The sequence below is a fragment of the Anthonomus grandis genome, chromosome 2, assembly GCF_022605725.1.
Source record: "Anthonomus grandis grandis chromosome 2, icAntGran1.3, whole genome shotgun sequence".
In the NCBI taxonomy this organism is placed as follows: domain Eukaryota; kingdom Metazoa; phylum Arthropoda; class Insecta; order Coleoptera; family Curculionidae; genus Anthonomus; species Anthonomus grandis.
The window spans coordinates 572,126-586,341 of record NC_065547.1 but is presented as its reverse complement, the minus strand read 5'-3'; the positions used below and the strand labels follow the sequence as shown (position 1 = coordinate 586,341).

The following is a 14,216-nucleotide window of genomic DNA, read 5'->3' as shown; positions in this document are numbered from 1 at the left end:
ATTTGGAAGTTTAATTATTTCCTCTAGTTTTTTTGTATTATGATCGCCTTCGTTTAAATATAATTTGTTCGTTACATTTTCGTTGGTTGTCGGACTGTCTGTAGGTAAAGCTCGTTTTTCCCCGAATAGGTCCTTTCTGGTGATAGTACTTTTAAATGTTCATCTGTTGGGAAATATACGTAGGGTATTGCATTTGTTTTTAAATAACACCGCTTTTCCGTCCGAAAAGCGCTATCCGCAAAATGTCTCTCACACAAGTGTTTATTTTTCAGGATTTCCAGATCCATACCAAGTAACGTTGCGTTTCGTGAAATCGGTAAATAATAAAAATACCGTTTGATGATTAATTTTTATTTCGGGTGTTGCATCGCCAAGAGGAACCCAGGAAAATATTGACTCTCCTTGTAGATAGAAAAAATATTTAAGTTAATTAAAGAATAATATAATCTTCTACCAACAAAATACCTTTTATTTATTTTTATTGGTCTGTTTAGAGTTTAGATGTCCAAAACTCTTGATGAGGTTTTTGTCACGCTGTACTTACAGGTACTGCTTAAAGTAAAAGGCCAAATGACTACTGTATTTACTACCAATACAGTAGTCATGTATAAAATGCCAAACTTATTTGACGATCCACAAGTCAAGATAAAAAAATTTTGGTTGTTACCTGTAAATACATTGCAATAAAAAAAGATAATTTTTTATATAGATTTTTGGCTATAAAGCTTAATAAAGCTCACAAAATCGGTGTGAATTGATATATATATCAAAGGTATTTTGACTATCAAAGTAACAAGTGGTAGAGATTTAAGCTGTTTAAATAAGTAAAAAATGTCTGTGCGTGACATGCTATTTTATTGCTGTGCTATTTTATAGGTTGTAGATTTTAGTGCTCTTTAATAAATTTTAATACTTTTTTTTCTAAGTTAAAGAGGAAAGCCAATCCCTATAAAAAATAACATGGGATTTCCTGTGTCCCACTTAGCAATGGCAACACTAAGTATACAAAAGTGCATGAGCACAAAAAAACGATGGCGCGCAAAAGAAAAATTCTATCAGAAATATTTATATCAACGATCCCATCCTCAAACTTCCTCAAAATCGGTATCATATAATACCTACTTATTTAAAAAGAAAAGCGTAACTTATATTTTTTGTCAACCTAATGATCTAAATTTGACGATTTGCTTTACAATTTTAGGTTACAATTTATCTTTCTAATTTTTGAGTTTGTATACTTTAAAGTTGGTCAAGATTAGAAGATTCAGTATAATAAAATAAAATAATATATTTTTCGCCTTCACTCAAAAAGTTTACTTTATTGACTTTTACAGATGAGGCAGTAAAATTATGAAGTTTACTACACGAGCTTTAGCGAAAGCAGTAATTTTAAAACGCCTATTTTACTCTAATAAATAACTATTATTATTTGTTATGGTACTATTTTTTAAGTTTTATCTCAAAGTAATTATTGTTTTGAAATTTGACTATTTAAACCGGTATTATATATTTTTATTCTTTAAATTTAATTTTCAGTATTCAAAAATTAATTTTGTACATCATCTCATAGTTTTACCACCTTACACATTTTTCATTTACCTAAAAGTCAGAAAATTATAGTTTTTGGTTAACTGTAATTTTCATTACCGAATAGTTCCCAATTAAAACTTGAGATAGATATAGATTGTAGGTAATGTTCATTTCACAGGTATTCAGCTGTAGCTTTGCGTAAAAATACACGTATTTATATCTGGCTGTTAAAATACGTCGATTGGTTATCATCAATTTTTTTAAATATACCGGGAAAGTCAAAAATATGCCGTTTTTCCTCTTAAATGGAACACCCTGTACTTACTTACTAAGGCACTGTTTAGGTTGAGTATGTTTATAGAACTCTAGGACTTATTGTGTTGCTCAGCCAAGTCGCAGCCGCCAAATTAAATTTTGCAACACAGCCAAGCGATCGGCCAGATTTCAACGCGTAATTTTACTGATGGATCCTCGCTCGAAAAACGGGGATCCTTTTAGGTGGTCAAAAAATTTACATAGGATGGATTTTCTATAGTTTACTATTATTTTCTTTGATATTGGTTAGTAAGTTTACGGAATGGCTCTCTGGTACAAATATGTACCACCCCATAACTCAAAATAAAATCAAAAAAACTTTCTCATCTTACAAACTTTCATCTCTGACGCTGGCCATTTGACTCGTCGTGTAAATGATGTTCCCCTACCTATTCCTACGTCTTCCCTTACCGAAAACTCATTAATTTACATAAGTAAAAAAATTTACAATCATGTTCCTCTATGTGTTAGACATATATCGGATGTTAAGAAATTTAAAAGAGAATTAAAGACGTTTTTATTGGCTAAGGCATATTATAACCTGGATGACTTTTTTAATGATAGGTTTTAACCTTGGACATGTTGGAAAGTTTTTTTTTTCCTTTTTTCTTCTCTAGTTTTGTCAACAAGTTTACCTTTATTTAGTAATTGATTGTTTTATTTAGTTATCTTTAATTTAAATATGTTCAAAAAGTTTTGTCTTCTTGTGTTTAATTTTGTTCATTGTTTTGTCAATTTTTGAAATTGTATTTTTGTTTTTTTTTTTTTAGCTTTAGGATGCTTGTACACAAGATTATTCTTACGTAATATAGCACATTTTCTTTCTTTCTTTCTATTGAACTTCACAGGCTTGTCCCAAAACTGGTTTCCAAAAATTGTAATTTTTCTAATTTAGGCTCACTGTATAGGGTTGGACTTTTAGTATGTTATAGACAAAACTTGGAACTAACTATTCTTTTACTAGACTTTTTTCCCTAAATGTACAGGGTGTATCGGAAAATTGAGCCAAATTTTATTAAACTTCACAGTCTTGACACATAATAACTTATTTAGGCCCACTGTGCAGGGTTGGAGTTTTGCTGTTATAGTCAAAGTTCTTTTCTCTTACTATACTATTTTTTCTAAATGTAGTGTAGTCGGAAAATTGAGTTACAAAACTGGTTTACAAAAAGAAATTTTTTACTTAGACCCTGATTGACTGAAAGCAATGATTGTGTGAAAAATCAATTGTGCTCTATGATAATTTCAAAACAACGTGACCAAATTAATCTTTTAGTAAGGCGGATAAATAAAAAAAACTCATTCATTTTCCACTTTATGTTTTTATTTGACACAATTAAAAAACGTTGAAATACAAGAATCCCCTTATAAAAACAGGGCATTATTTTAAATATCTGTATATAACCCAAAAACTTACACAGAGTGGTCCTTTAGGTGTTGCGTCCGTTGATTCTATGTTCAAAATATTTATAGGCACTTCCGGTTATACCGGAAATGATTTTCATTGACTCAAATAATTTCCTAAAGTTTCACGAAGGTTTCGAACATGTAATAATCTATAGGGTGTTCCATTTAAAATAGGGAAATTAGCCCCAGTGACTTTTTAAAATTTGACTTGAAATTCGTTATAATGAATAAGACAGCTTATATATTATTACATTTTTGTATTACAAATTTGAAGGGTCACTTTGGTCAAATGGTTTGGGAGATATAAACAGTTGAAAATAGGTTTTTGTCAAAAAAATTGGATGACTTTCAACTGTTTATATCTCCCAAACTATTTGACCAAAGTATAACAGGTGACCAAATTTCTTGAATTTTCATGTAGAATCTAAATAACCAATAACAAAAAAATATTCCATCGAAAATATAACTAGTAGTGTAAATACTAAAGGGCCACTTTGCATCCAAAAAGAACATCTGCCTTAATATTGTTTCCTTCCTTAAATATGTTAGTTTCTTTATATTAATATGGCACATATACCTAAATATTACATTGAGTAGTGGTGTTTTAATTTTAACATTTCCCACGAATTGTTTTTGTTTTTAATTAAACCGCTAAAAAAAATTGCACTAAAAGAAGAACCCTACGCTACAAGTTCTACAATTTTTTTTTTAGCTCATCGATCTAATATACCTAAAAGTTTAAAGGTCATGGTACAAAAATTCACTCTTTTGTTTTGAATTAATTATATCGTGGCTTTGAAATTTAGTCGAATTTGCAAAACGCCGTATCACATCCTAAATACGTTGTGCGTACAAAGAAATGAGAGGAAATAAAAAAAACAAATGCGAAACCCTGTTAACGTATTGCTCTAAGCACGAATTGCACAGGGAGAATCACAATTTCTCCCAAGAGGTTCCGAATATGCCGGATCAGGGAAAAACTATTTATAATAATCACGTTAGACATCTGAAAAAATGCTACATATAACTATAATATAATAATAATAATAATAATAATAATAATAATAAATTTCTAAAGATAATAAAAACATTCACATATTCATTCTCGTACAGAATCAACAACATAATATAAAAATATATAAAAATATTTACAAGACGGGTTTACCATATATAGAATTATAATATATCACATAAACAAGAACATGCTATACACCTAACACGGTATCTAATAAATTCCATAGTAAATCTTTGTGGAACTCACGTTTCATTCCAAAGTGTGTTTTGTGAGATTCAGGGTGGTGCCCAGGTTAAGGGTATTTGTTTGGTTAAACATTTTCAAATTTAAGAGAATCATTGGAAATTCGATGTTGCCAGATTAACATTATAAAACTGCCAACATCAAATTTACAAAATATTTAAATATGTAATAGTCATTTAAAATAGAAAAGTTTGACTTGAACTTAAACTTTTTTGTCCATTGCATATCGTCGGTTTTCGAGAAGAGTGACACAAGTCAAAAATCCCACTTTTTGAGATATTTGTAACCTTATTCTTAAATTCAATGTACTTTTTATCTGGTGTCAATGGTTGCCGCGAAATCGCACTAGTGACGTTCTTCTATTTTTAACATTTGGAACATCGTTTTTTTTTAATAATGACACATCTTTAGTTGCGTTGTGGCAGGCTAAGAGATAAGCCGCATTTTTTCAGCGAGAACGTCACATTTCGACTTAAGACTGTTTTGACGTTAATTTTTTTCTGCAATAGAGTATTATTTTGAGATATGCCGTTATTGTCGTAAAGCATAATAAATAAACATGGTATTAGTTTGAGTTGAGTTGTATTCTAGTCAATCAATTAAAAAATAATAAGACATTTTTTGACATGTGACTTTATTCAAGTAAAATTAATTTGTAAATAGTTCGTTTTTTTGACTATTGTTGTAATCAATAAATAAAAAGTAATTAATTGGTTGAAATCTACTTATTTTGATTTTAAATGGCATTTAACAAAAGCCTTTTGTTTAGACCAGAGACATTTAAAAAAAACACAATTACATTTCAGGCAGTGATTTAGCAGACAAAATGACAAGCCGTGGAAGGATGTTAGTAGAAATGGCAATCAATAGTACAGAGGCATTTGGATAATTCATGTAAGTTAATTAAAATAACTTAATAATAAAATTGCCTAGAAAAAAATATTGAATTAAAATAAGTAGGTAAGTAGGTAGTATTTTTAAAGTTGTACAAGATGTTCAAATAATTTAGACATATAAAATGTGTTAAAAAAGCAATTTCAATTATTTGTAATTGTATGCAAATATATCCAAAAAGTTATTTGACTTACAGCCAGATCTGAAGATGCTTCAAACATAATTTCTACAGAGATACCTTTAAAAAAACTCCAGGTCGACGCCGACGGGTGAACTTTTAACTGAAAGTAATTCTGAAAAAACCAGAGAAGAGAAAGAAAAATTGAAGTCATAGAAGGAGAACCACGAGTTTTAATTCTGACTCAACTCTAGCAGCTCATCTTCATCTTCTAGTTCAGATTCCGAGTCATCAGATGAAGGTAAGAAATCTAAGTTAGCTATCTACTTAATATAATTTGAGCATTATATTTTAGATACATCAGTTTATGAAAATTATATATTTTCAGATTGCGAAGATCCCATTAATGATCTTTTATTTAACCCACAACACGTCAGTAATTCTTCTGAGAGTGAAGACCAGTCTGATGGGGAAGTAAATGCATCACAGGCCGGAGTCCCCATTGACGGCAATGAAGAGGAAGAAAAGAAAGAAAAAAAGGGAAGAAAAAGAGTATGTGATATGTCCAGCTGGAAAAAAAAGTGGCAAAACGTTTAAGAAATACCGGGCAAAGTTATAAATAAAATTGCCGGACAAAAAAAACAGCTAAGCCTCGCAAACTTAAGCCCCATGTAGCGAAAAATGTAAACTGAAATGCAAAACGAAAATTTGAGAAGAAGATCGCCTAGAAATATTTAGTAGGGGAGGGTTGGCCAAAACGGGATAGTCGGGTAAAACAGGATACCGGTCCTTTTCTTAAAACAAGCAGCGCCATCTGTTGAATGACGGTGTCAATCGCTAAAAATAACGTCTGTCGAAATATAGCAAGTGGAGATTCTTATTAATTCTGTCATTGCGGTGAGTGACAATTGACACTTTAATAAAGCAAGGTTACGGTATTTTGTTTTGTAGAGTTTTGTTACGATTTTGTCAGATTAAAGCCGGCAGTTAAATAAGGGTGAGTATTTTTTATGATTCTATGGGTCATTGGCTGTATTTTGAGAGATAAGTGAATGCTATAATTTTTGTTGTTGTTGTGGAAATTTAGAAAAAACTTTAATCATGTGCAGTTGGGTAAAATGGGATACCTGGGAGGTGGGTAAAACGGGACCGTTTTACCCGTTTACCCAACGCCATATATAGGCATGATATGTTTATTCTATGACAGAGGCTAAATTGCTGATAATAATTTTAATCAATATGCTGTTATTGAATAAAAGTTCTATACAGCCTAAATTTATTATGGCTTAGCTTGGTATTTATTTTTTAGGCTTTACATTTTAATATTAACCTATTTATTTACTTTTATTAGCTTGTATCTATTTTCAGATGCCTCTTACAAAATTACTACAAAATTAAATAGATTTTAAACAAAAAAATATTACCCAACTGCTAAAAAGACAGAGTGAGATTTTTATATAATGAGTGTTTATTTTTTTTAGGCTTACAATGGGCAAATATAAAAGAAAAACTAATCGACAGTCTTGGGATGAGGAATGTATGCAACAAGCCATAGAAGAGGTTCTCGAAGGAAGAATGGGTTACCTTAAGGCTTCAAAGAAATTTGGGGTACCACGAACAACAATTGCAGCCAGAGTTGATAAAATTAAAAAAGGGACTCTTGAACGAGAAAATTCGGCGAAAAAAGGACTAGGGCGTCACAGACCAGTTTTTTCTGAGGAGCAAGAAGCAGAATTGGTGCAACACATTTTGCATATGGAATCAAGACTTTTTGGATTTACTTTAAGTGACCTCCGAAGTTTGGCTTTTCAGTTAGCAGAACGCAATGGATTAGCTCATCAATTTAATAAAAACAAAAAAATGGCAGGTAAAGCTTGGTTATACAAATCTAGAGAGACATTCAAACGTTAAACTTCGCACACCCGAACCAACATCACTTGCTAGAGCTATGGGCTTTAATAGATTATCTGTACAAAATTTTTTCTCTTTACTTTCTGACGTGCTTGAAAAATATAAAATACCGCCTGGGCGGATTTACAATGTCGATGAAACAGGTATAATGACAGTGCCAAAGAAAAGATCCAAATGTTTATCGCTGCGTGGGAAGAGGCAAGTTGGCTGCATATCTTCCGCTGAACGCGGTGTTCTCGTTACGGTGGAAATTTGCATGAGTGCCACTGGTATATTTAGGCCGCCTGCCTTTATTTTCCCAAGATCAAGAGCAAAGCCAGAGCTGCTAGATGATGCTCCTCCTGGTAGTACAGCCTTTTTTCATTCATCAGGCTGGATGCACAGAGAGATATTTTTAAAGTGGTTTAATCAATTTATTGACTTTTCAAAGGCCTCTACAGAACAACCTGTCCTGTTACTGTTAGACGGACATACAACCCACACAAAAAATATTGATGTAATAAGAAGAGCTAGAGAATGCGGTGTAATAATGCTATGCTTCCCACCGCATACAACACACCGGTTACAACCACTAGACGTTAGTTTTATGTCACCGGTTAGTACATTTTATACGTCAGAGGTTCAAAAATGGATGCAACAACACCCACGTCGGCCAGTTACGATCACCAACTCCACAAGACCAAGTTACAAAGGAAGAAGAAATAGGGTGTGACATGGAAAATATTGAGAATTCTCCAAGAACATCGCCAGATCAGATCAGACCAGATTCTTCAACACCAGAGAAACCTCGCCAACCGCTTGCGGATAAGGAAACATTGCATAATATCCCTCCTCCTATTTCCTGCAGAAACTTTTATGGAAATGCGACTCCCTCATGTTCGTACACTACCACCAATTTTCAAGTAACACCTGAACAAATAGTTCCAATTCCTCACGCCGAAGGACAAGTAAATGCTAATGACAGGAGAAGAGGAAAAACGGCTGTGCTAACTTCAACACCGTACAAAGAAGAACTGGAAATATCTAGAAAAGAAGCCCATTAAGAAACCCAAACTAAACCTAGAAGAAAATCAAAAAGTAAAGAATAATAAAGGAAAAAATAAAAATAATAAACCTGTCAACAAGCAAAAAAAAAAACAAATGACAGAAAAAAAAAATTGACAGCAGTTCAGAGGAAGAGGAAGAAAATGATGAAAGTTGCATTTACTGTACAGAGCTATACTCGAAATCTAAAGCTGACGACGGTTGGGTTATGTGTCAGGACTGTCGACATTGGGCTCACGAAGCTTGCGCCGGAGTGGAGAATGATGATGGGCCGTACTCATGCGATTTTTGTCATGGCTAAATTAGTAATTTTAATGTTTATTTACTTTTAAGGATTTTATAAGACACTTATTTTGTTCTGTTTTTAACTTCATTAAATTAAAATTAACGATTAATATTATTTTTTAATTATTTTTAAACACCATCCCATTTTACCCAACCAGGTGGGCAAAACGGGATACTTTACATTTTTTTTAAAATATATTTTTTTCTATGTTATAATCAAGATAATGAAGAATAACAATAGTTGAATTGCTTATTTATGAAAGGGTATAAGTCACTACTTGACGAAAATCAAGATTACTATAAAATATTATAGCACTTATTTATAGCACGTATATCTACCGTTTAGTCTTGAAAGGATCTAAGTCTGTACTACCCGTAGCAAAAAAAAAGGCATCACAATATTATATTTATTTTTGAAAGGGTATGAGTCAGTGACTTAAATCATTTCATAAATTTACACGGACTGGCGGCAGTCGCGCCGCATCGGTATGCACGTGGCCATTACGAAAAGTTGTTTATTATTGTTTTGTTAGCCAACGTGTTCGGACTAAATATTTCAGTTTTTCTATTTGGTTTCTTTTTTAATATACTAAATAATATGAAAAAAAGAGAAAAAAGGGAGTTAAAAACACAGATGAATATAAAGCTGTGAGAATTAAGAAAAGTCGATTGCTGGGACAACCGTATAGAAACTATCGAGATAACATGGTTCCAGGAAAAGCTGTTGGCGAGCCATGCATGTAAGTTTAACAAAATTTTAAGTTTTTTAAGAAGTTTTTTAATGGGAATGAATTCTTGCAGGTGCAAGCTAAAATGTTTTGAAAAACTAACTCCAGCAGAACAAATTCACATAATGAATAAGTTTCGTTCTTTTTCAACCAAAAACGAACAAGATATTTACCTGCAAGGACTATTGGTGTCAAACAATATCAAGAACAGGCGGCCACGGAAAGAAGAAGCAAAACAAAGAAGTTCATCTTTTGAATATTTTGTATTGGTTAACACAGAGAGACGAAAGGTTTGCAAAAAAGCATTTTTAAGCTTGCATGGCATAAGTTCTAAGTTAGTACAACGGTTGCAACTTCTTTTGAATCTTGGAAAATCCCCGAGAGATTTAAGAGGCCTACAAAATAATCGAAAAACTGTTCCAGGTAATATTATTCAGATAGTCTGTGAACACATTTCAACATTTCCTGTTAAACATAGTCACTATGCATCCAAAGAATATCTATATCTGGATGCAAAGTTAAATGTCAAGAAGCTGCATAGCTTATTCAAAGAAAAGCATACAGAAATTGATGTGAAATATTCGACATATTACAAAATTTTTAAAGAGCATTTTGATTATAAATTTGGACGACCGCAAGTTACGATTACCGAAGACCAAAGATACGTGTTGTCAATGCGAGGAACTTGAAATTAAATCCACAAGTTCCTCTTTAAATGAAACAGCGAAAAGAGCTGCTTTAGCTGAACTTATGGTGCACAAAAGACGTTCTAAAAAATTTAATACTAGCATACAAAATACAGAAAAAATGTGCAAAGAAAATGATAGAGTTCTCGGACTATGTTTTGATTATATGCAGAATATTTCGTTGCCAACTATTCCCGTACAGGATATTTTTTACTTACGTCAGCTTTCTTTATTTCCTTTTGGTATTCACAATCTAAAAAATGGAAGTGCTCAGTTTTTTCTTTACCATGAAGGTCTGGCTAAAAAAGGGCCAAATGAAACATGTTCTTTTTTATTCAAATATATAAAACAAAATGTTCCTGCCAGCGTAAAAGAACTTCATCTCTATAGTGACGGTTCTGGGGGCCAAAATAAGAACAATGTTATGACTCGCTTTTGTCTTGCTCTTACTGACAGTGGAATGTTTGAAAAAGTTGTTCACAAATTTCCGATTCGCGGCCATTCATTTTTGCCGTGCGATCGTGACTTTGGTTTAGTCAAACGCAAACTAAATCGCATAGACAGGCTGTATACACCCATGGAAGTGTGTGAAGTAATTTGCAATGCTGCAAAGGGGCAAAAATTTACTGTCGAAATAGTCGATACTGATGATGTGTTAAATTTTAAAAACTGGTGGTCCAAGTACTATAAAAAAAACTTGCTTTTCCTTGGAGAGCAGTGCTAGGTCTATTCCACGTTCAAAAAAAGAGTCATTCGCAGTTTCCACTTTTATGGAGTTTCGCTACAATCATGAAAGGAAAGGAACTGTTGAAGCCTTAAAGTATATTGATGGAGTACAAAAGAGTTCTTTTTTGTTAAAAATTCCTGATGCTGGAATTGTTCAACTGGCTAATGAAAGAGCTTATCCGGGGGAAAAAATTCCAATTAATATAAAAAAAATTAATGATATCAGGAAAGTAACTGGTTATATTCCTGAAAACTTTATGGACTTTTATGAGAAAATACTGGCCTGGCCAACCACTGATGCGGAAGCTGAGCATGAATAATAAAAGTTTTGTCTTATAGATCATTGAAATGTGATTTTTTGTTTCATCATAAATGTTCAATATGTTTAGTTCTATATATTTGAGAATAAAGTTTATCAATGATGTTGTTTTTTATTATAAATTTAGTAATATAATTTACAAAACGAATGATTTTATTGAAGTTTTTAAATTAATTCGTGAAAGGATATAAGTCAGATCAACAATATTATAAATAAAACAATATTTGCTTTAAAAAAAAATTGTAAATAAGTAGAAATAGTACACATTATACGAATTGTAACTATGCCCCAAAAAAAATATATATATTTTTATTAAGTTAAAAATATAAACACTTTTTTTCGATTTTCTCAAAAAGTCATTTTTGTGACTTAGATCTCTTCACAAATAAGCGATTCAGTTAATCATAAAAGAGAGTCAATGAGGAAGTTCCAGGTAAAAAATTATGGATATCATTAGCATAGTTAGTAAGTAATGGGTTAAAGCACTTTAGGTATCCCGTTTTAGCCAATTTTCCCCTACCTACTTTATGTAATATATTTGATTTTATTTGATTTAAATAAATTTTAACTAGTGAATCTAACTCTTCTATATAATGTTTAACAGACTTTTTAATTAAATATTATATAACCACCATTTCGATATTTAGTCTAGCTTAGCTGTTTCGACAGCATTAACCTCAATTGGTACAATGACTTCTTCGTCATCTGACGATAAATCTTTTAAGTTTAAAGAATGACCACTTGATTCTTTTTCTAATAAGTCTTTAAAATCAGAATTTAATAGATTCATAGAATTTAATTCGGCTAATAATTTACTCCTATTTCAATATTGTTTGTTAAAAAAAATAAGTATTAAGGTATTTTTGAAAGTTTACTATAAAATCAAAATGCAATAAAATTTTTTTAATAAATCCTACATTATAAATAATTTTGGTCGAGTTCGCCTCATTGGTCAGCTTCCCTTCATATTTCTGTATATAAAATGTTAACTTTCTCAATGCTATTGCATTTGAAGATTATTTTAGATTTTATTAGTTTTCCAAACTCTTGTGGAGTACTGTATAAGTGAAACCAACTTCTATTTTTGATATGACCAATACACAAACTTGAAAATATTTTCCCAATAACCAAATTTCTGTGACTTCTCTCGGAATAGTGCGACTCCCGCTGGGCCAACCTGTACTACAAAACCAAATACCCACTTCAAACATTTCCCATCTCTCCAATGACGATCTCTTTAACGAGCGAATCGGTCAAAAAACAATTAGCTACCAATCGTCCCTATAATCGTTCACAAAACAAACTTAAGACCCGATGGATCAGCTCATACTGTTCGGCGTTTTGCACCATCCCACCCCGATTGATCCTGAGGGAGCACAAAATCGCCAAAATATCGACCGTATTATGGGCCTTCAACTGTTGAATGCCATTCAAAATGGCCAAAAAACATCCGGTCCGACCGATTCCGGCGCTACAGTGCACCACGATCGGCAACTTGACGTTTTCCGTTGACCTTTTCCGATCAGGACCGGTCGGCCGTTTGAAATGCGCCATTTTATTGAAATTTTGCAATTTCGAGTCCAAACTGCACCGGTTCGTCAACGTTTCCTTGTTAAAGTCCGATATCGAACCCTCGCGACTTTTCTGCAACTCCTGATGCTGATGATGGTGGTGGTGGTGACGTACTTGAGCGGAATTTTCACCGAAACTCACCGGACCGGCGGCGTTAATGTTAAACGTGAAAGTTCTACTGGTGGTGGTTTCGGTCACTTGACCGTCACTACGCGTCACCGATGAACTTTCTGAGTAGCTGTCGCAGCTGGTCGTGACCGCCGAGTCGAATGTGAACTTCTGATCGCCGCTACTGGGTTTATTGAGATCGTTTGCGGACTGGTCGTGGGGTTTTGTACAGGTACTAAGAGATTCTGGAACAAGAAAAAAACGTTGCTGTTAAGATTTTTACTAAAAAAATCTGTATTGTATAATTGCAGATAAATATAATAACTATGTTGTCAATCTGTCACTAACGAATAATAATAATACACTGTATACAAAAAAAGCAAAATTCCATGGAACAAAAGTCAATTTCAACTTCCTTTCTTTACACAAAGAAAGGCCGGGCCTTGTTGAAGCCTTGAATTGACAAGATTCTATAAATAACGATATATACATTGACACTGCTGATCAAATATTGGGATAAGAAAAGGCTATAGAAAACTTAATAATATTTTACAGAAATTAACGCTATAAAATTTTAAACAATAGATACTATTAATATAAATTACTACATAGTAAGGACTAAAAAAATTATAAAGAAAATAATAATCATAAATCTAAACTACTTCTCAGGGACCAAAGAGAAGGTTTTGTTTCATATAGTTTTTAAAACGCCATGCAGATCTAGTAAAATTTTAAACTTGTTTATGGTTGATGCGATCAAATATAAAAAGGACTTCTTAAAAAGTTGTTTTTTATGATTTGGCACTGTTAAAATGTATTGTCGTCGAGTATTGATATTATGAACATCCGTCCAAAATCTAATCTTATTATACAAGTAAGGCGGACTTTTATTATTTTATAAAATAAACACAAAGAGTGCAAAAGGCACCACAATTCTTCTGGCTCATAAGAGACAGGGTGTCTTCGTCATAATCCATATTCCAACAATGCCATAATTTTTTTACAAGGCATGGAATGGCGTTTTTCCAGAGTTATTTAAAGTATTAACTGTTACTTCAGTTCATAAAGTTGCTAACACCAAGTTACATAGTGAGTTTCGTCCAATCAATACAGTCCTCATCTATGAAAAGGTCCTTAAAATATGTGTTAAGTAGCAGCTACTTACATACTGTGATAATAACCAAATAATAATTCCTAACCAATCCGGTTTTCGTGAAAACCATTCGTGCGAGTCCGTTGTTTTAAATATATGTGACGATTTTATCAAAGCCATTGATTCTGATAATTTTGTGTTAGCTGTATAAGGTCTTAAAAT

General features: G+C 32.4%; 1 protein-coding gene across 1 annotated transcript in view; it reads right to left on the bottom strand.

Annotated features, from left to right (window-relative positions):
* Positions 1-3,147: 3,147 nt before the first annotated feature.
* Positions 3,148-14,216, bottom strand: part of LOC126749342 (uncharacterized) — a 56,768-nt gene continuing 45,699 nt past the window's right edge. Inside the window, exon 13 of the mRNA XM_050459015.1 lies at positions 3,148-13,146. Within this exon, the coding sequence (XP_050314972.1) occupies positions 12,503-13,146 (644 nt within the window). The 3' untranslated portion in view covers positions 3,148-12,502. The remainder of the gene's footprint in view (positions 13,147-14,216) is intronic.